Source organism: Carcharodon carcharias, chromosome 1, assembly GCF_017639515.1.
Source record: "Carcharodon carcharias isolate sCarCar2 chromosome 1, sCarCar2.pri, whole genome shotgun sequence".
Lineage (NCBI taxonomy): Eukaryota > Metazoa > Chordata > Chondrichthyes > Lamniformes > Lamnidae > Carcharodon > Carcharodon carcharias.
Window position 1 is genome coordinate 138938144 of NC_054467.1, and position 22478 is coordinate 138960621.

At 42.5% G+C, this 22478-nt stretch overlaps 1 protein-coding gene across 1 annotated transcript in view; it reads left to right on the top strand.

Moving 5' to 3' along the window:
* Window positions 1–19505, top strand: part of n4bp2 (NEDD4 binding protein 2) — a 103065-nt gene extending 83560 nt beyond the window's left edge. The window contains exons 12-16 of the mRNA XM_041188896.1: window positions 7651–7780; window positions 8685–8873; window positions 12516–12684; window positions 17074–17197; window positions 18836–19505. Of these exons, the coding sequence (XP_041044830.1) occupies window positions 7651–7780; window positions 8685–8873; window positions 12516–12684; window positions 17074–17197; window positions 18836–18881 (658 nt within the window). The 3' untranslated portion in view covers window positions 18882–19505. The remainder of the gene's footprint in view (window positions 1–7650; window positions 7781–8684; window positions 8874–12515; window positions 12685–17073; window positions 17198–18835) is intronic.
* Window positions 19506–22478: the final 2973 nt, after the last annotated feature.

A 22478-nucleotide genomic window follows, 5' to 3' on the forward strand; every position in this document is an offset into this window, starting at 1 on the left:
GATATCCAATCTATAATTAACAGACTTTCACTCTTAAATTGACTCAGCCCTTTTTAATTTAGATTTCAAGTGAAATGTGAAAAGCTATCCACTGAGTTCAGAATTTCCATTAATGTTTGACTGGTTGTGCATTTTCTGACTGGAATTTCACTTTTGAGCTTGTGATCTAAAGAGTGGAGGATTCATCTTCAGAGTTTCATCCAGTGCTATTTTTTAAAAAAGTGAACTTGATTGAATAGTGTGTGGCAAGTGTGATTTCAAGCTCCATCTCTACTCCCTTTGCTCTACCTCCTCTGAATGACCTAATTCCCTGTCCTCTCTAAACCTCTCCTTTCATATAAACTTTCCTCAATGCTCTTGGCTTTGCCATCTCCGGCCACTATATGGTACTGATCACCGACCAGTCTATCTGAACTGCTTCCTTGTATCCCTCAAGATTCACAGTCCCCTTCTACATCAGATCCTGAAGAATAAAATATCCCCAGGTCACGTACAACTGCACTTTCAAAATCCCAATTGCCTAACTTTTGGTTCTCCGTTCGCTACAATATTCTGTAGCTTTCGATTTGCTTAACCGCTCCCTCATTTTGATTACTTATTCATCCTCGGCTGCTCCCCCACCCTCTTTCCCTTTCCCTTGCCTAACAAATCAAACCTGCTTCTTTTTCTCGTTTCTCTCTTAGCTCCCTTAATGGACTATTTCAGCTTACTGAGCCCACTTATAATTCCCTTGAAGCCGTTGCCATTTCATTGCTGACAAAACTCATTCACTCCCCAGTCTTCATGCTAGCTAACATAATAAATATTAGGGTAAAAGGAAAATACCGTGGATGCTGGAAATCTGAAACAAAATCAGAAAATGCTGGAAAAGCTCAGCAGGTCTAACAGCATATGTGGAGAGAAAAACAGAGTTAACGTTTCAAGTCCGTATGATTCTTCTTCAAAGCTAAAGAGAAGTAAAAATGTGATGAAATTTATGCTGTTTAAGGGGGATGGAGCAGGCGAAGCTGGATAGAAGGCCTGTGATGGGTGGGGGCAGAGGAGAGATTGACAATGATGTCAGGAACAAAAGGACAAAGGGGTACAGGAGTAGTGAAGCCTTGCTTCAATTATATAGAACCTTGGTTAGACTGCGCCTGGAGTACTGTTGCAGTTTTGGTTCCCTTAGCTTAGGAAGGATATTATTGCCATAGAGGGAGTGCAGCGAAGGTTCACCAGTCTTGTTCCCGGGATGGCGGGACTGTCCTGTGGAGAGAGTTTGGGGAAACTGGGCCTGTATTCTCTAGAGTTTTAAAGAATAAGAGGCGATCTCATTGAAACCTACAAAATACTTAAAGGAATAGACCAGGTTTAGGCAGGTAAGATGTTTCCCCTGGTTGGAGAGCCTAGAATCAGGGGACACAATTTCAAAGTAAGTGGGAAGCCACCTTGGACCGAGATGAGAAATTTTTTTTGCTTTGAGGGCTGTGAATCTTTGGAATTCTCTACCCCAGAGGGCTGTATAAACTCAGTCATTAAGTATAATAGTTCTCATAATGTTATTGGAATTTATTGTAAAATAGAATAATAGTGGAATGTGATTGTGTTTGTGTGTCTTAATTGGAGTAAAAGCAGCTGGTCTGAAGGCTTTGATACAAACATGGTTTTTCCAACGAGTGCCTCTCTGCCCTCCTGGAGGAAGTAGCTGCCAGAAGGGACACCCTTGTCCCCAGCAATGGGAGGAGGAAGCCACAGCATCTCACCAAGAGGGCATGGGAGGAGGTGGCAGCCCAGGTGAGCAGCCAGAAGAAGCCAGAAGCGCTTCAATGACCTGCTGTGCTCAGGAAGGGTGAGTACCATATCAGCAGGGGCCAATGTGTTCAATTGTTTTGGGCTGGCTATCCCCCCCATGAAGCTCAGGGATGTTAGAGTGTGAGTGCCAAGTTGGCCAGGGGCTGAGCCCTGGCTGCTTTGACTGACTGCCTTGTGCCTCGAGGGCCAGGACTCTGTTCTGTCCTGCAAGGTGCTCCTCTGGTGGGATTGGCCAGGCTGCAGTGGCACTGCTGGTACAGAGTGGACTAATCAATGCTCCTCCGTCCTTTCAGTAGAAGGCATCCATAACAGTAAGAGAGGTCGTGGACTGGTGGAGGACCCCCACACCTCCTCATCCTCTCCTGCTATGAGCAGGAGGTCTTGGAGCTCGAGAGGTGCCATGCACCTTGGTCAAGCGGCCACGGTGAGGCTGGGTTGCCAGACAAAGGTAAGAGTGCAGTGCACTGAGGTGAGAATTTCAGCTTATGCAACCATACTAGTGCAGTCTCTTCAATGATGTGAGCCTTGAACCTGGAGGCCCCATTGATCATTGAAAGATGAGGACACCATGATGCAGATCTCCATTGCCTCACCAAGTTGCCTGGCATGCACAGTGACAGTGTGATGACTTTAACTACTGACATGTCCTCCTCCTCCCTTTTAAGTTAACCAGCAGGCGTTCGCTCTCTGGACCCTGAAGGGCCACACTTACACCGGAGGACCACCATGCTCCCCAAGCACCTGTTTCACAATCACTCTCTGAAGCAGGAACCAGTGCAGATACCAGCACCTCGGTGGGCATTAGTTCGGCGGATAGTATCTCGGGGCACATTGGTGAGGGTACTTCACACTCACCTGAGGTGCAAGTGGAGGCAAGAGTGTGCCCAGGGTGCTGGAAGTCAGAGGACTGCTGGGGACCAGGACGATGCTCGTTTGAAGGTTAATGATGGGCCTCTGGAGTCGTCCATTAGGCAGCAGATGCTGGACATCCAGTGGGGTGTGTGGGAGGATCTGGTGGAGATCCTTGGGGGTATGCATGCCACGTTCTCTGTTGTGGAGGAGTCCCTGCAGAGCATAAGCACTGCTTTAACCCTCACAGCCAAGCGCAATGCCTCCTCCATGGAGAGAGTGGTGATTCTCATGGAGAAGCTGCTTCAGGAACAGAATCGGGGGTTCTTGGGGTTGCGCTCAGACCTACAAGCCCTGACACAGGCACTGACCTCAGCTGGTCAGTGTGTGAGATGGATGGGGTACCCAGTATCCCAGCAAGGTGCCCGTTCATCAGTGGTGAGCAGGGAGGTCCAAAGCAACCTCACGTTGGCGCACGAGCTGCCTGTCATCTCTGCGGGCTTCTCTCAGGGCGCTCCGGATGACGGCAGCAGTTCCTCTGCCCTTCTGCCCAGTGACTGTCACATCTGATGAGGCTGCAGTGACTGGGGAGATACCAGCCATTACACTGGCCGGTCCCTCCCTGACGTCGCCAGCACAAGCTCCGCTGGCCACAGGATGACTGCCAAGGTCATCAAAGGAACAGGACAGCAGAGTCAGCAAGTTGTCCCTAATGCTGATGCCAACAAGGGGGGAGCACCTAGATGTAGCAGCCATAAACATAAATTTAAAGCACCTTAAGCACAAGAGGGACTGCTCACGGGTGATCTTTTGTTCTCCATTTTTTCTTTTTTAATGGTGTGACTACTAACACCGATTTCTTTCTGTTCAAGACTGTGTGAGTTCAAACATACAATTACATTTGCTTTTGTGTTATTGGCTTGAGTATGCTTAATTTATTTTGTAGGTGCTGGGTAGGCCAGTAAGTAATACTGGACGTGTGTGTGGCTCAAACCTTTATTGCACAGGCACTGAGTGTATCTTGGGGGCCAAGGAAAGGGTCATTTGTGCGATCCATGATGGATATGGCAGTCCTGGCATGAGGTGGTAGTTCTTATTTGACAGCCAAGCTGAAAGACTGTTGGATCAATGCATCCCTGGTGTCCCTGCCTCTCTGGAGGTTACCCAGGTCTGGCTCCACACCCTCAGCATTCTCCTCACCATGCTCCTCTTCTGACTCACTACTGGATTCATCCTCTGTGGTCTGTGCAGCTGCGTCAAGATCCTCTTCCTCCAGTATGTCTCCCCCCTTACCTGTGCTGGATTGTGGAGAGCACAGAAGGCAACAGTAATCAGTGACACCTGCACTGGGAGGGTACTGCAGTGCGCCCCCTTGAACGGTCCACGCATCTGAAGCGCATCTTAAGAAGACCTTTGGTTTTCTCTACCGCCGCCCTTGTGGAGCCATGGCTCCTTTGTACCACTGTTTCGCCTCTGTTCTTGGGCGGCGGAGAGGCGTCGTGAGCCACCTTTTCAAGGGATAGCCCTAGTCACCCCAGAAGCCATCCATCCAGTCGGGCTAGAGCACTGAAGCACCTTGGCACCTAGGAGTTTCTGAGGATGTACGTGTCATGGGAGCTGCTAGGGTACCTTGCACAGACTTGCAGAATATGCATCCTGTGGTCACACACTATCTGCACGTTCATGGAGTGGAATCCTTTCCTGTTGATGAAGGCACGCGGCTGACCCTCTGGTACCTTGATAACCACATGTGTGCAATTGATTGCACCCTAGACGTGGGGGAAGCCAGCAATCGCTGCAAAGCCTCTGGTTCGCTCAGCCTGGTTGGCCTTGTGCATACGGTAATGGATAAAGGTTAATACCCGCCTGAACAGAGCTTCTGTGACCAGCTTTACGCAACTATGGACAGCTGATTTGGAGACTTCATACAGATCCCCCACTCACCCTTGGAAAGAGCCAGAGGCATAGAAGTTGAGGGCCACTGTGACCTTCAGAGCCACTGTTCACCCACATAGTCAGAGCTGATCTCAGGCCCGATCATCTGACAAATGGAGGTCACGGTCTCCTTTGAGAGGCGGGGCCTACTCCTGCATTGTCCCTCGGACATATTGAGGGAGCTGCATCGCCGCCTATAAACCTTGGCAGCAATTAGTGGCATCTTCTGCGGCCCCTTCTGCCTTGGACTTCCTTGCGCCCTGCACCCCTTGTGCCTGCGCCTCTCCTCCCGCAGGTCACTCCCCTGGAAGCTGCATTGGGAGCCCTGGCCTCCTCTCCCTTCTGCCCCTCTGTTCCTGGTCAGAGGAGGTGCCTGCAGCAGAGACTACAATCCCCATTACCAGAGTAAGGGAATGCTGTCTGATACCTGGAAGGGTCTGCTCGTTCCGAATCCTCATGGGTTCAGGAATGAAGCCCTGATCAAAGAATAAGCTGCCAAGTCTCAATATGCCACCAGCAACAAACTCTCCAAAATTCCTCACTACTCACATTGACAATGTTGCTGACTCTTATCCTGTCTGTGGATGAGGTTTTGAAAATTGTGGCCTGTCCGTTTTGCCCATAGGATGAGCAAAAATTCACACGGGCAATGTTAAATTGCCATCAATTGGGTTGTTAAGGGCCTTAAGTGGCCTGTTAATTAATAGTGGGCGCAGCTCTGGCTCCTGTGCGTGCCCACCAAGTGACATATCGAGCAAATGCGCGATGACCCAAGGGTGCTCGTCCAGTGGCGTGTCATTTTATGCCTGCCCACTCAGCGAAAAATTCTCTCCATGAGGGAAGTTTAAAATGTAAGGTGAAAGGACATTTGCATTTTTAAATAAACCAGACCAGATTGTTTTCAAAGGAAGGGTGAAATATGTCACCTAGCCAGATGAAGTTTAGAAACAGTGGGCAGAAATTTGCCCGTCGGGGACATTGCGGGGGTGGGCGCGAACCCGAACGGCGCCCCCGATCAGGACCGCGCTTCTATTTTATGTGGGCGAACCAATTAAGGCCCACCCAGCATGACGTGTGCCTGGAAGCACTGAGCGCTCCCTGTGGTGGGGTGGGAGGAATTCCCTGAATCGGGGCCTGCGTTCTTTTGTGCATGCGCAAGAAAGAGTGCAGAAGCCTCCGAGGCACAGAGGTGCCTCAGGCAGGTTAGTTTAAGGTTTAAACATTTAAATAAAGGAAAGAAAATATTTTAAGACATGTCCCCTCATGTCTGAGCTGGAACATGTCAGTCAATTTTTTCAAGATTTTTTATTTAATTAATAAACCCTTCATGCAACCTCATCCCCCCCGTGGATGAATTTTCATGGAAAATATGAAGGCCGCCTGGGCTCTTCGCCTGCCTGCCAACCTTAAAGTTGGACGGACAGCCCAGTTAATTGGTTTAATGACTATTTAAATGGCCTTAATAGGCCTTTGACAGTTTGGCAGGTGCGCAGCCTGCCGAACTGAAAATCTAAATCACGTACTGCGACGTCGGGATGCCCACCCCTGCCCCCACTTGCCAATCCAAAAATTCTTCCCAGAGTGTTTATTTTTCCCAAAGATTACTGGTAAAACTTAGCACTATGAGAGGTTTCATTTTCAGGAAAATAAAGTCCAAAGACTTAATGAAGCAATGGGAATTTGCATTCAAAGGGGAAAATATGCATAAAGGAGCAAAAGTTGTGTGTAAGGGTAGGCAGTTTGAGATCTTTTGAAGTTTGTAAAGCCTACAGTATCTCTGCATCAAGCTGCTGTTTTCAAAGAACTGAAGTTAAGAAAACTCACTCTGAATTCCACTTGTTCAGGGTATCATGTTTCTTTGCTGGGCCTTTTAAAATCTGTGTTTAAAAGCGTGACTAGGAGTCAGATTAAGAAGGGGATTTAGAAGTTATCATAGTAGTAATTTGTAGATCTATGTTTGTGTTTAAAATTATTTCTCTTACTAATAAATCTTTAATTTTGCAAAAGCCTATAAGACGTGGTGGTCTTATTGCGACTGAATTCAAGGCATGCATCTCGAAATTTATACAAACTACAAAATGAGTTGTGGCAGTTGTTTCAAGTTTCCCTCAGCATTTACCATCAGCTGTGCCATAACAATGTTCAAAGCAGAGATTGACAGATTTCTAAATACCAATGACCTAAAGGGATATGAGGATAATGTGGGAAAAAGGCATTGAAGTGGATGATCAGTCATGATCACATTAAATGGCGGAGGAGGCTCAATGGGCTAAATGGCCTACTCCTGCTCCTGTGTTCTTCTGCCTCATCTTTGACCTCTCTGCTGCCTTTGATATGATTGATTATGCCATCCCCTTCCAGCCCTTGTCCAGCCTGCTTGGTTCTATGTTTGTGTATCTGGTCATAGCCAGAACAGCTCCAGAAATAGCTTTTCTTTCTGCCTCTGCATCAATATCTTGGTAGACCCCAGGGATCTCCATTTCCTCATTTGCATACTGCTTTTTGGTAACATAATCTGCAGGTAGGAGGTCAGTTTCTAAATGCAGACTGATGACATCCAGCTCTAATACTATACCCCCAACTGCCTCTGTGTTTAGGACAGCTTGTTCAACATCCTGTCATAGGTGAATCACAATTTCGTCCAAATCAATATTTGAAAGACATTGGCATTGTATTTGATCCTGAGTTGAGCTTCAGATCTCATATCCTCTCCATCGTAAAGGCTGCCTAATTGTACCACTAGTACCACCTGTCTCCACGCACGTCAGCCCATCTGCTACTGCCTTTTTTATTTTCACAATTGATTATTTGAATGCTTTCCTGGCTGGCATTCTCTCAGCTCTCTAAACTTCAGTTCTTCTAAATCTGCACTGCGTGCATCCTATCCAACACCATACCTCGCCCACCCATCACTCTTGTCCTAGATGACCTTGTGTCCATTTTCCTTTTTGTTGACGCATTTGTGGAAAGCTTTGCGAGATATTTCTACATTAAAAGTGCTGAATAAATGCAAATTGCTGTTTCTGTGGCTCTCATACAGTTGGTTTTCTTTAATTTTATTTTTTTTTATTTTAGCTATTCCTTTGAGCAGACAGAACAGTTTTTGAAGTCTGTATTTGATTGTGATCTAGAGTCAACAAAAACCATTAAAGTTCATGAAAGCGTCTGCCAAAATGAACCGGTTGTGGGCAGAAATAAGGAGAAGGTAAACCCTGAAATGAAACTTCTTGAAAATGCTTAGTGTCTGGAGACTATTATTTCCGTGCATTATTCACTTTTTGGTTTCAGCAAAAAAAGACTTGAAATAATAGGAGTATTGTAACTTTAAAGCTGTAGGAGTTATTGCAAAGTTCCTTGTGTCATCTATTGCTTCCATAGGAGAGAAATATAATGAACGTAAAATAAAGGTGAACATGAAGACTGAATGCTGCCTTGATATTTGGTTCCATCATTTAGCTTTCATACTTATACAATTTCTCTAGCTCTTTTTTAAAATGTTTTCTTCTATCTTCACCACTGTTTTTACATTATTTTGCTGCAGCACTTGTGAAAGAAATTTGGTGTTCAACCTTTTTAACAAGACAACTTATTTTAAGTTGGGAGGCAACAGTGAAGGACAGACCAAAGATATGTAGAGCCATTTCAGTTGCACAGGATTACCAATATCATTTGCGATGCTTGGAATTCAATCCCATAAGTGTAGATTACAAAAACAAGGGCAATACTGGAGCTTTTGCAGTCTGGATTGCCTTCAGCAGACGATTACGAATATTCTGGATCATTACACGGCTAGATATCTGGCATGAGTGCCATATAGGCCAAAGCTGTTGGTGTTCCTTTTTAGTAGTCATGTTCATTAAAACAGATGTTTGTGGTTTGTGTTCTTTACTGGCCTGCATAGACTGGTGGTGGGAACAACTGCGAAGGGCTGTTGGAGGAACTATAAGCATGCAAATTTCTATTTGCAGTATTCAGAATCTTGGAGCTTCCGTCTGTAAATTTTGCTAAGAATCTTTGGCAGTATTACTTTAAAGTTGGGGGAATTGATGCTGCTTTCAAATTTATCGATATGGCTAGTGCAATTTTCTTAGTCATTGTTTCTGTTTTAGGTCATGATGAACAAGGACTTTAAGGAGTTAGGCAGCGAGCATGTGTTCCAGGATGCAGAGTTCCCAGATTATGAAGACTTTCGGGCCGAAGCAGTTCTGCATCGTCGCAAGCAGCAGGAGTGCTTCAGTAAGGCAGCAGAAGCTCATCGAAGGGACATGAAACCAGTGGCCACATTTTATGCACAGCAGGTAAGCATACTAAAAATCCACAGTGATCCAGGAGCCTAGTAAGTAGCTGATACTGACTCTTATTAATTTGGGCACCTGCAATTTAACCAGACAGTAGCACCAACTTTGAGTTCAAGTGAATTGAACGTTCTCAGCACACAAATGTTGTCTTGTTGGAGAGGTTCTGGGTGAGTGGAAACCTCAAGTGGCAGATATCCTTGGAGGGAAAACGGAAAACCACAAAAAAGATTTATCTTGCTGGAGTTGCATTGTGATAACAAGAAAAAATTTACAGGTGTTGGATTATTTGTTCTGAAAGTAATCCTCCAGGTTTTTCTTGTTTATGCTGTATTGCCAATTATGTACTTGCAAGCAAAAAAAATGATAAATGTTCATTGTGGTTATGCATCTGCTGAATATGTACTCTCACCTTGTTGCACTGTGGGTGATTTGAAAACTACATCACTGGCTGAACCACTTCAAGCTGTGAAATTAATGTGCCAGATACCATTATTGATGTTAATCACTAATTACAATTGTTTAACAAAAATAATCAATATAATCATTTTGACCCCTGGCATTACTGACTGTTTTTAGGGGCTACTACACAAATTTACATTTGTAAATAATTATTTTCACAGTAACCCATTAGGTTCATTTTCTTTGAAATGATGGAAGAGTAGTCAAAATATTTAAAAACTCACTCAAATTTATTGACTTAAAAAATAATCCAATTTTCTGAAAAGAATGTATAAAGATTAGGCATGAAGAAGACTTGTTTCTTTTTCCTCTTCTGTAGAATAAAATGTTTGCTACAGGTTTTCATATCCTGGGATTAGTCAGCTAGCTTACCAGTCCTGATTTGGGTTTCACAGCTGAACTTGATCCAGTCCTCATTTGATGTTTACATCTATGTAAACTACAGTAGGTATTCATTGGCAGCAGTTAAGACCACAGGGCCACAAGATAATTAAAAACATGCAAGGCCAATTATGTCCATCTTTATTCAGCTAGGAAGACTCTACATTCTCTTTCTTGCAGCAGCTGATTATTTCATAATTGAGTCCAGGGTTTTTGCCTCTAGTACTGTATTGGTAAGTCCATTCCATGTATTGAAAGGAAAAAGAAAATTATTCTTGCACTTCATTGCACCATCCATGACCTCAGGATATCCCAAAACACTTGATAGGCAATAACATACATTTGAATTGTTATCACTCTGGAAATATTCAGAAATCCACATAACAAAGTCCCACAAACAGCAGTGAGATAAGTGACCAGATTTTTTTTGGTGATATTGGTTGAGGGATAATCTTGATTTAATAGCTGATCTGAAAGAAAGCACCAATGCCAATGCAGCAGTCCAGAAGTACTGCACTGAAATGTCAGCCTAGATAATGTGCTCAGGAGTGTGGCTTGAACCTACTGACTCAGACAAAAATGTTGCACTGAGCCAACTCTAAAGTTTATTTGATTGTTCTGTGAAAATTTCCTGACAACTGTCCCAAATTTACCTTTTGCTATTTTTAAACTTACATTCCCTTATCCAACATTTGCAATTTAATTTGTAATATTCCAGATTTACCTTTTCCATACTCATATATTTTGTATGCTTCTATGAGATTACTCTGCAGGCACCCTGTTCAGACTCAGAAGTCAGTTTCTACTGTCTTCTTTCATTTCTCATACTTTTTAAACTATGGATCAGCTTGTGGCTTCTCTCTGCACTACCTCCAACAGTTGAATGTCTTTGTTTCCCGGTGACTAGGACAGTACAAGGTACTCAGGACACAGGATACATTGTACAGCTTGATCTTGACATCCTCTGATTTGCATTCTTTTGTAGTTCAGTTACTATACCTGTTGAGTGTTAATTGCTTCTCTGCATTGGCTGGATGGACTGCTTGGATATATTAACCATTAAACTGACAAAAGTTTCTTGGATCACTTTCAATTTCATCCTTGGTGTTTCCAAAACCATTCATGGTGTCCATGTGAGCTGAATTGTAGTGCCCACCACCATTATGGCTGGTATCAGCTACCACAGCACAGACCAAGGATTGAAGCATGGGCCTTTCCTGGTCTAAGTGTTTTATCATCATAAAGTCCATTCGCCAAAGAAGCATCAGGAAAGGATTCAAACATCTTGTTGAACAAAATGGGCAAAATTTTCGGAACTTGCCAAGGTTGGAAAGTGACACAGATGGGGTCAGAAAATACCGGTGCCACCTGTCTTGATACTTGATACTTTCCCAATCCCATTCCTGGCACCAGCCATTTTGGCAGAGGTACGTTCAGGCCTCGGCAGGGCCTTGAGGTGGGCAGTCAGTTAAACTCATTCAGAGCCTTCATAAGGACAGTTAAAGGAGGTCAACCCTGCCTTGGTGCAGGTGTAGCCAAAGGCCACCCTGTAGTGGACTTCCCCCTCAAACCGCACAATGCTGGCGTGGCTGCTTTCTCAATTTTTTTTGTGAATTTTTAAGGAAGTTGTTGAGGGGGTACTGTTTCGACCAGGACGGAAGGAGTGCACAAATTATCAAGCCCCACTATTCTGCATGTCGTACCGTTAATTTAAATTTAAATTTTCTCACCAAAATGGTCAATTGTGTACCTATACTTCTAGTACCCAGAAGAAAAGAGACTGACCAGGCTTCTTCCAAAAAAATCTGAATGATTAATTTATTTTCAAAAAAATCTTTTTAAACAACTTTCAAGAGCTGGTTGACACGTATTTATAATCTGGAAGTGTAACTAACTCTTTAAACTTCCCCACCACACACGCACAGACACACATACACAGACAAACAAAAGTCTCTGCAGAGTTGGGCGGATGGGAAGAAACCTTTCTTGGAAAAAAAAATAATTGAAGTGCACAGAGATTTGATACTGGCGTTCTAAAGTCCCCTCAGGTGAAAACGTGCCTCTGGACCCAGTAGATGTTGGGTAGTTCACCAACAATGCTTCAGCATGGAGGAGAGTATAGCTGGACTAATTCTTCCTGTCTCAGCTTGCAAGTCCAAAATTATGCAAACTACACTCAGATGAGGATTATCTAGCTACAGGCTGAGAACCACACATGGTTTCACAAAGCAGAGAGGGAGGGAGTGCGAGCTCTTCAGGGTGGCCTTCTGTTCTCAGCCTTTCCTCAACAAGTTTGAAAGCAAAACCACAGGTTCGAACTTAAGGTTTTTTCCTCTGCTATGTGGTTACCTTTTTGTCATCCGGCTTTTCATTAATTAATATGCTTTGCAGTTCAAAACAAGCAACTCCAGCTCAAGTGCCATATAGCTCAGGTGATTGCTTGGAAGAAGCTGGCTTGTTGACAGTTTGTGGGACCCAGAAACAGTCCTGACTCCTGTTTCCTGCCCCCAAGATGAAAATTCAGCCCAGTTTGTTTAAACTTATTATTATAATATGCAAGTTGCCTGCAACTAGAAATAAAGTTCATACTGATGTACCTCTTGTCCTACCTACATAATTCTGAAGAGCATCCAGAAAGTTCAGAGTAATGAGAGTCTGTCTTTGAAAGCTGTGTTACATTTACTGGAATTGTACCAATCCTTTGATACTAAAAGTACTATTCTACTTAGTTAGAAATTTATGAATTTAACTGTGAATGCAATGTTGTGTTTTGAGTTTTAATATAATCAAGTACTTTTCAAGGGTCACCTTCATGGAGAAAAGATGAAGGAAGCCAACTACAGAGCTGCTGCAAAAATTTTGAAGCGAGTGAATGTGTCATTGCTTCCACAAAATGTTTTAGACCTGCATGGCCTTCATGTGGAAGAAGCCCAATACCATCTGGAAAAAGTGCTATTTGAGAAGATCAATGGTAGGTCACTAGTAATACATATGGTCAAAATTAGAGAATCAGCTTCTGAAAGAGAAAAAGGCTTTGTCGTATCCCTTGTCTCTGCTTAGTTATCACTGCTCTTTCCAGACTTCTGTTATGATCAGGTGAGGAAAGGTAGGATGGCTCCTTTATCTTTTCCCATTCCTTATTTGACCACAATAATTTCTTTTTAAAAGGATATGCTTATCAATTTGGTAAGTGTTTAACTGTTTAAGTACTGTAACTGTAAAAGACACAGGTTTTCTTAAGTCTATTCAGAAGAAAAGAGGATAGTATTTATGGTACTTAACCCAGTCTATGTAAAGTAATTTTTAAAAAAAAGCTCCAACTTCCACGCTCACATACATTCTATGTTCACATACGCATTGAGTTGCAGAGTGGAAGAATAGATTAAACCGGCTTTTTAGAGTACGATAAAAGTTACAGATACACAGGACTTGTAAGTTGATGACTTGGTTCGTTCCAGGCTGGTTTGGCGGTCACCTTGATGCCGCATCCTGAGGGGTTTGAAGATGTTGGCAGTTGATGTAAGTTTTCTTCTAGAGGCAGTAGCTGCTAGGTTGATGTTTTTTAAAAAATCAAGCCAGGGGATCAACCCTGGTTCAATGAAGAGTGCAGGAGGGCATGCCAGGAGCAGCACCAGGCATACCTAAAAATGAGGTGTCAACCTGGTGAAGTTATAAAACAGGACTATTTGCGTGCCAAACAGCATAAGCAGCAAGTGATAGACAGAGCTAAGCGATTCCACAACCAACGGATCAGATCTAAGCTCTGCAGTCTTGCCACATCCAATTGTGAATGGTGGTGGACAATTAAACAACTCACTGGAGGAGGTGACTCCACAAATATCCCCATCCTCAATGATGGAAGTGCCCAGCACAGAAGTGCAACAGATAAGGCTGAAGCATTTGCAACAATCTTCAGCCAGAAGTGCCGAGTGGATGATCCGTCTCGGCCTCCTCCAGAGGTCCCCAACATCACTGATGCCAGTCTTCAACCAATTCGATTCACTCCACGTGGTATTAAGAAACGGCTGAAGGCACTGATAACTGCAAAGGCTATGGGCCCTGACAATATTTCGGCAATAGCACTGAAGGCTTGTGCTCCAGAACTTGCTGCACCCCTAGCCAAACTGCTCCAGTACAGCTGCAACACTGGTATCTACCTGGCTATGTGGAAAATTGCCCTGGTACGTCCTGTACACAAAAAGCAGGACAAATCCAACCCGGCCAATTACCACCCCATCGGTCTACTCTCCATCATCAGTAAAGTAATGGAAGGGGTCACAACAGTGCTATCAAGTGGCACTTGCTTAGCAATAACCTGCTCACTGATGCCAAGTTTGGGTTCCGCCAGGGCCACTCATTCCTGACCTCATTACAGCCTTGGTTCAAACATGGACAGAAGAGCTGAATTCCTGAGGTGAGGTGATAGTGACTGCCCTTGACATCAAGGTAGCATTTGACCAAGTGTAGCATCAAGGAGCCCTAGCAAAACTGGAGTTAATGGGAATCACAGGGAAAGCTCTCCGCTGGTTGGAGTCATAGCTAGCATAAAGAAAGATGGTTGCAGTTGTTGGAGGTCAGTCATCTCAGCTCCAGGACATCACTGCAGGAGTTCCTCAGGGTAGTGTCCTAGCTCCAGGCATCTTCAGCTGCTTCATCAATAACCTTCCTTTCACCATAAGGTCAGAAGTGGGGATGTTCGCTGATGATTGCACAATGTTCAGCACCATTCACGACTCCTCAGATACTGAAGCAGTCTGTGTCCAAATGCAGCAAGACCTGGATGATATCCAGGCTTGGGCTGACAAGTGGCAAGTAACATTCACACCGCACAAGTGTCAGGCAATGACCATCTCCAACAAGAGGGAATCCAACCATCGCCCCCTTGATGTTTAATGGCATTACCATCACTGAATCCCTGACCATCAACGTCCTGGGGGTTACTATTGACCAGAAACTGAACTGGACTAGCCATATAAATACTGTGGCTACAAGAGCAGGTCAGAGGCTAGGAATCGTGTGACACCTCCTGACTCCCCAAAGCCTGTCCACCATCTATAAGACACAAACCAGGAATGTGATAGAATACTCCCCACTTGCCTGGATGAGTGCAGCTCCTACAACACTGAAGAAGTTGGACACTGTCCAGAACAAAACAGTCCGCTTGATTGGCACCACATCCACAAACATTCACTCCCTCCACCACTGATGCACAGTCGCAGCATTGTGTACCATCTACAAGATGCACTGCAGGAATTCACCAAGGCTCCTTAGACAGCACCTTCCGAACCCATGACCACAACCTCCCAGAAAGACAAGGGCAGCAGATAGATGGGAACACCACCACCTGGAGGCTTTCCTCCAAGTCACTCACCATCCTGACTTGGAAATATATCTCCGCTCCTTCACTGTCGCTGGGTCAAAATCCTGGAACTCCCTTCCTAACAGCACTGTGGATGTACCCACATCACATGGACTGCAGCGGTGCAAGGAGGCAGCTCACCACCACCTTCTCAAGGGCAACTGGGGATGGGCAATAAACGCTGGCCCAGCCAATGAAGCCCACAACCCGTGAATGAATTAAAAAAATAAATAAATAATATGAGAATCAAGGGCTATATGGGTAGTGCAGGATGGTGGAACTGAAGCAAAGATCAGCCACAATATTATTGAATAGTGAAGCATGCTTGAAGCGCTGATTAGCCTACTGCTCCTTTTCTTTGATTCATTCCCAGGATGTGGGCTTCACTGGCTGGGCCAGCATTTATTGCGATGGTTGGGTTCTCTTGTTGGATATGGTCATTGCCTGATACTTGTGTGGCTCAAATATTACTTGCCACTTGTCAGCCCAAGCCAGGACATTGTCCAGGTCTTGCTGCATTTGGACACAGACTGCTTCAGTATCTGAGGAGTCGTGAATGGTGCTGAACATTGTGCAATCATCAGCGAACATCCCCACTTCTGACCTTATGGTGAAAAGAAGGTTATTGATGAAGCAGCTGAAGATGCTTGGACCTTGGACACCTCCCTGAGGAGCTCCTGCAGTGATGTCCTGGAGCTGAGATGACTGACCTCCAACAACCACAACCATCTTTCTTTATGCTAGCTATGACTCCAACCAGTGGAGAGCTTTCCCTGTGATTCCCATTAACTCCAGTTTTGCTAGGGCTCCTTGATGCCACACTTGGTCAAATGCTACCTTGATGTCAAGGGCAGTCACTCTCACCTCACCTGAGGAGTTCAGCTCTTCTGTCCATTTTTGAACCAAGGCTGTAATGAGGTCAGGGCTGAGTGGCCCTGGCGGAACCCAAACTTGGCATCAGTGAGCAGGTTATTGCTAAGCAAGTGCCACTTGATAGCACTGTTGTGACCCCTTCCATTACTTTACTGATGATGGAGATTAGACCGATGGGGTGGTAACTGGCCGGGTTGGATTTGTCCTGCTTTTTGTGTACAGGACATAATGTAATCTGTCAAAGATTTGGGGATGTAGGGTTAATGCATCTAAGAGACAGGAGTCAAAATAGTATGAAAGAAGGTTGCAAAAATAAAACACAACCCTCACTTTACCAATGTCCTAGAGCAGAAATGTTGATTTTTCATTAGTATTAGCTAGGCCATTGTGATGATAGAATGGTGATGAATTAAAGGAAAGAAAATAACTTGCATTTCTGTAGTATCTTTCATGATTTGACTATGTTCCAAAGCACTTCACAGCCAGTGAGTTACTTTTGAATTGTTATTGCTGTTGTAATGCAGTTAATGTGTGCATAGCAAAGTCTCACAGCAAAGAAATAAGTGATCAGATAATTTGCTTTAGTGATGTTTATTGAGGATTAATGATTGCCAGGTCCCTGCGAGAATTTCTTGGATTTCTGCCATGGGATCTTTTACGTCCACTCAAGATAGCAGTTTTACACCCCCTGCAAGAGACAGTGGCACCTACAAAACAGTACTCCCTCAGTGCTGCACTGAAGTGTTACCCTGTTATGTGTTCAAATCTCTGGAATAGGGCTTGAACTCATGACCTGACCCAGTGGTGAGAGTGCTAATGTTGAATTAAGGCTGATGAAGAAAATTGAAATAATAAGCATTATCATGAAAGTAAGTAGATTAGGCTGAATATCTTCATGGTTGTCTTATTGTTGTTTCTGGAAATACCTTTTATCAAATGAGCTGAGTAATAGCTAAATAATAACTAAGATTTTAGCTGAACCCATCTAATTGAGAGCCTAAATGAACTAGCTTGTGCAAACAATTAATAGACCATTAAAACTCTTGTAGACTATTGTTTAATTGAGTTTATACATTCTTATTTCTTAAAGTGACAAAATGCACTTCAATTTTTACAATTTTGTTTCAGAATACCAGCGAAAAGGTGGTAAACCTTACCTGTCTGTCATAACTGGGAGGGGAAGCCACAGCCAAGGGGGAGTAGCACGTATCAAACCAGCTGTCATTGACTACCTCAAAAGCCACAACTTCAGGTACACTTAGGCTGTGCATCAATAACTTTGGATGTGTAAGAAACTAAGAGTAAAGTTCTAGTTGTTACACTTTTGATTGTTTTAAATCTTGTTTTCTGCCTTCTGCCATGCCAGAGGATTCTTTTTACTGTAGGATGGAGTAGCAATTTATCTGTATTTTAACATGCTTTCACCATTCCTCATAAATTTATTGGGATTAGATTCCCATTTCTAAATAAAGTGCAGAAACTAACATACTGATTTTAAAGTAATTATTTTTAATATTTAGTTTTTAAAATGGTGTGGTCTTGATTTCTTAAACATCCATATAGGTTGTTTATGAAGCATTGAAGAGAATTGTACAATGCTAAGTCCTTGCATTTTGGTTAGTTGGAACAAGGATTATCGGATATAGAAATCACTGTGTCCTTGAACTGATCATAGGAAGACATTCTTTTCGACTTCTACCAGGCACACTCTTCCCTTCCTCATTCCTCGTCACTCTTACTGGCTGAACAAGACCATGTGATAGCTTGATACTCAATGCTTCAAACCCCACATCCTATGATTCACCAGTACAGCTTATTTTTACCTCTGCAACATTGCTTCTATCTTGGCCTCTCTGTTACTGAAATCCTTAACCATGCTTTGACACCTCAAGGTTTGATTCCTCAGATGTTTTCCTCATTGGCCTCCCATGTTCCATCCTCAGAAAATTAAAACTTGCCCAAAATGCAGCTGTCCATATACTGTACCATGTTAAGTCCAATTGCCTGTTAACCCTGTCCTTACTAACCTACATTAGCTGCCTGCCCCAAACACATGACATTTTAAGTTTTCATTCTCCTCTTGGAATTCCCCCAAAGCTTTGTAACATTCTCAACCTTGTAGCCACTCCCACAGTCCGATCTTCTGACTCTTGGCAGTTGACAGATCTTGATCTTGCACTGACCATTCTTGATGAGAAAATGTATCTTGGGCAGTGGAATCTATAGATTACCATACGGATAATAAAAAGAAACCACTTTAGCTTTCAGCAAAGCTGGTTAATCAAAAATGTTCGGATAAGTCAGCTTGCGTCGTTGGTATAATGTCTACTGTTACCAAGTGCTTAATATTGTCAAATGCATCAATTAGTATTTAATTGATTTAATTAGTAACTGCATAAAGTGTAACATTTTCAGACAAATGCAACTGGATGCATGGGTGTGTTATAAAAGTCTTGTATTTATATAACACATTTCATGCCCTCAGGACATTCCAAAGCACCTTATAGTTAAACCATAGTAATGTAAGAAACCAGGCAGCCATTGTGTGCACAGCAAACTTCCACAAACAGCATTGCAGCAATGACTAGATAATCTGTTTCTTTATGACATTGATCATGACACAGGAAAGCTCTTCCACTCTACTTCAGAATAGTGTTACATGATCCTTTACATCCACCTGAGAGAACAACCAGGGCCTTGGTTTTGCCGTCTCTGTAAGATAGCACTTTTGACAGTGAATATATTCCCTTTATACTGCATTGGAGTGTCAGCTGAGATTTTTATACTCAAGTCTTTGGAGTAGGATTTGAACCTACAATCTTCTGGCTCTGAAGCAACAGTGCTACAATTGATGATTGAATTGACTTAATGAATATTTGCTTTGTTATAGGTTCACGGAGCCACAGCAAGGTGTTGTGAAAATTAAGTTGAATTGAAGGATGATTTGACGAGAAAATTCCTTCCTAATTCTGAGTATGCAACTATCTCATGTGGGTTTACAAAGTTACTGCACAATATCAAACATTTAAGTGTGCGGTGCTTTTTTTAAATGGCAACACTCAGGGATATCGAGCAGATTGAATACAGTGACACTTTTATCCTGGTATACTTAAGAGTGCCTATTTGACTCCTGTCACTGTTGTTCTGATAAATGTACTCTTCGTATTAGATTCAACCTTTTTAAAATTTGTTTTGTATAATTGTCCTGAGTCTTTAATTTATATTTGTAGTGTTTTGAAATATCAGAACAGAGGTTAGGAACTGTCCATTCTGAAACGTCTTGAAGTTGCTGAAATTTGAGCAATTTGCTGTTTCATTATTGTTCTAACATGCATTTCAGTTGAAAAAGATTATTTTTCCAACTGCAAAATGTTTATCTTGTGCTGATATAAAGTAAAACTTGAGAGGATCTAGACCTTTAAGTGAGATTGTGGGTAAATTAAGGTTTTTTTTAAAAGAAATTAAAACTAAATTTTAACTTTTGTAGCCTTTTTGCACAAAATTGAGTTTGCAAATGTGACACCCAAGTTTTAACTAATAAAGTTCTTCATTCTGCTTGATATTTGCTATTGTTTTAAAGCAGTAAAAATACAAGATTTTTAAGTTTGATGCAATAATGATGGGGAAAAGTTTTGACTCGAAGAAGAATTTGTATTGCTGCTCTGCTGTTAGTGCCTAGCACTATTTTGTTCTGGAGTGTGAGGTTCCAATGCAGAAAATATTTTCTGATTGAAAATACCCATGTTGGGACAGAGAGAAAGAACAGCAAGTGTTAGATATTGATTGCTCAGCACTACTTTACCATGAATTACTATTCTAAACCTTTCCAAGAGATTTGTACATCATTTTTCATGCAAATTTATCACTTTTTAAAACGCCATCACCCCTAAAGACTATTTGAAATTTATGATCAATTAAATTTTTAATTATCAAGTTTGCAGAAATCCTATGCTGTAGTGATTGTATAGGGTTGAGTTTTGTTGGAATAGAAATTATGTACATTTCCACCATAGAACATGAAACAGACACCTTGCTTAAAATTTTAATGCTGCTCAGTAACCAGGTTCGTATAATGCAAGAAAGAAATCAAGTTTATTTTTTTTTGCAGTTTTATTTAACTTACAAACACTTTAAAACAGTGTATTTAGTTTTCAAACTTGCTCTTTTGTATGTATGTAATATATAAACCTGCACATTTTATTGTGATTAATAAGTGGTTATGGATTTGAATATTAATTATTGCTGACATAGTGCACCATGATACAATTATAGTCAAATATTTAGTAGTTCAGATTGATCATTTAATGTGTAATTTAAATACTTTCAAATATGAAAGAAAGGCTTTTCCAGTGAGAGTCACACTGTAAGCAATGAGGCTACAATTTGTTGTGAAATCCTGAGCTTTGCTGGGAATGAACTGAGGAGAATGTTTTGATGACAATCTAAAAGTTAAGCATGAAGTTATCTCTGAGTTTGCAGTTGTATAGCAACCTGTTCCTCAGAATACCAGTTTGCTTTACTGTTCACTGGAACAGTACATGCTGGAAACGGTACATGCATGCATCTTGTGTATGAATGGCCACGTCAGTTAATTAAAAATTTTAATATTTTTTAGGCTTCTTCCCAAGATACACATTATCTTTTGCTCTTCAGTCTGTTCTGCAGTATTATGCCACACATCGAAGTGATCTAAGAGATTCTCTCCCTCATTCCTCACCCCCATGGATTCCCATAGTGCATGGCTAAAATTGGTGTGAGGAGTTAAGTGGAGGCCAACACCTCAACACTCCAATGTCCTTCTGCATATCATAACTAAGCTTTCAAAAGTGGTTGTTAGGCAAAAGATTATTTGAAGTATGGTACAAACTGTATTTGTGCAGCAGTTAGTTGGTACCTATATAATGTGCTAAATTCCCATTGTATTAGCAGATATAATAAACAAGACAGCAATTAAATATATAGGAAGTGCTCTCACAACCAAGTGGTTAATTATGTGAAGGAAGAAATTCACCGTTGATCTCTACTTGTGATTTTAATAGTCATGGGAAGCAATCATGTTTACAAGGTTTTAAAAGGCACCCATTTAATGGATTTCTGTAGATTTAGATGCAGATACTAGAATGTAGTTTTTTTTAAAGGGGAAAGGCACCATGGACAAGTTCAGTTACTCAACTCTTTATCCATTGGGAGAGGCACTAGTGGCATAGCGGTATAGTCATTGGACTAGTAATCCAGAGACCCAGGGTAATGCTCTGGGACCAGTGTTCAAATCCCATCACAGCAGATGATAGAATTTGAATTCAAGACTGATGATGACCATGAAACCATTTGTCACTTGTCATAAAAACCCATCTGGTTCCCTAATGCCCCTTAAGGAAGGAAATTGCTGTTCTTACCTGGTTTGGCCTACATGTGACTACAGATCCACAGTAATATGGGTGACTCTTCAATGCCCTTTGAAATGGCCTAGCCCACCGTGTGGACTGAGCAGTGCAAGAAGGCAGCTCACACCATCTTCTCAAGGGCAATTAGGGATGGACAATAGATGCTGACCTAGCCAGTGATGCCCACATCCCATGAATGAATATAAAGAAAAAATGTAAATCCTTCCGAGTTATTAAAAAAGTTTTAAACTAAAAAGTTGGATAGACTTGGATTGTTTTCGTTGGAGCAGAGAAAACTGAGGAGAGACCTGATCGAGGTGTACAAGATTATGAGGGGCATGGACAGGGTGGATAGGGAGCAGCTGTTCCCCTTAGTTGAAGGGTCACTCACAAGGAGGCATAAGTTCAAGGTGAGGAGCAGGAGGTTTAGGGGGGATGTGAGGAAAAACTTTTTTACCCAGAGGGTGGTGACGGTCTGGAATGCACTGCCTGGGAGGGTGGTGGAGGCGGGTTGCCTCACATCCTTGAAAAAGTACCTGGATGAGCACTTGGCACATCATAACATTCAAGGCTATGGGCCAAGTGCTAGTAAGTAGGATTAGGTAGGTAGGTCAGGTGTTTCTCACGTGTCGGTGCAGACTCGATGGGCCGAAGGGCCTCTTCTGCACTGTGATTCTGTGATTCTAAATATTCATTTTCCACCACAGGGTATATCCCTTTTAGCATATTTATTGTGAAGCCTTTGGGAAGAATGTGTATTGGCTGATTATTAGCCATCAGGCATTGTACCATCTTGTCAGGTTGCTTTTTCCTTTAATTACAAGTTGTATTTTCATAAAATAGATGTTTTACTAATACAGAAAATGCTGAAAACACTCAGTTGAGGCAGCATCTGTGGATTGAGGGAGGGTTATCATTCATAGCACACACCTTTTGTATTTCTGATTTCCTGCTTCTGTAGTTTTTTTGTTCTAAATGTTCTTTTTTTGTGCCTAGTATGCACCATGATGGGATAATGCTTTTGAAAGTCTTAGCATGTTCATTAAGAATGATTGCAGATGAATCTCCTTTTAAATATTTCACCTATTCCAAAGCAATATTGTAGGTGTTTTTTTCTCAATGGCACTTCTTTAAAAGATAATTAAGAAA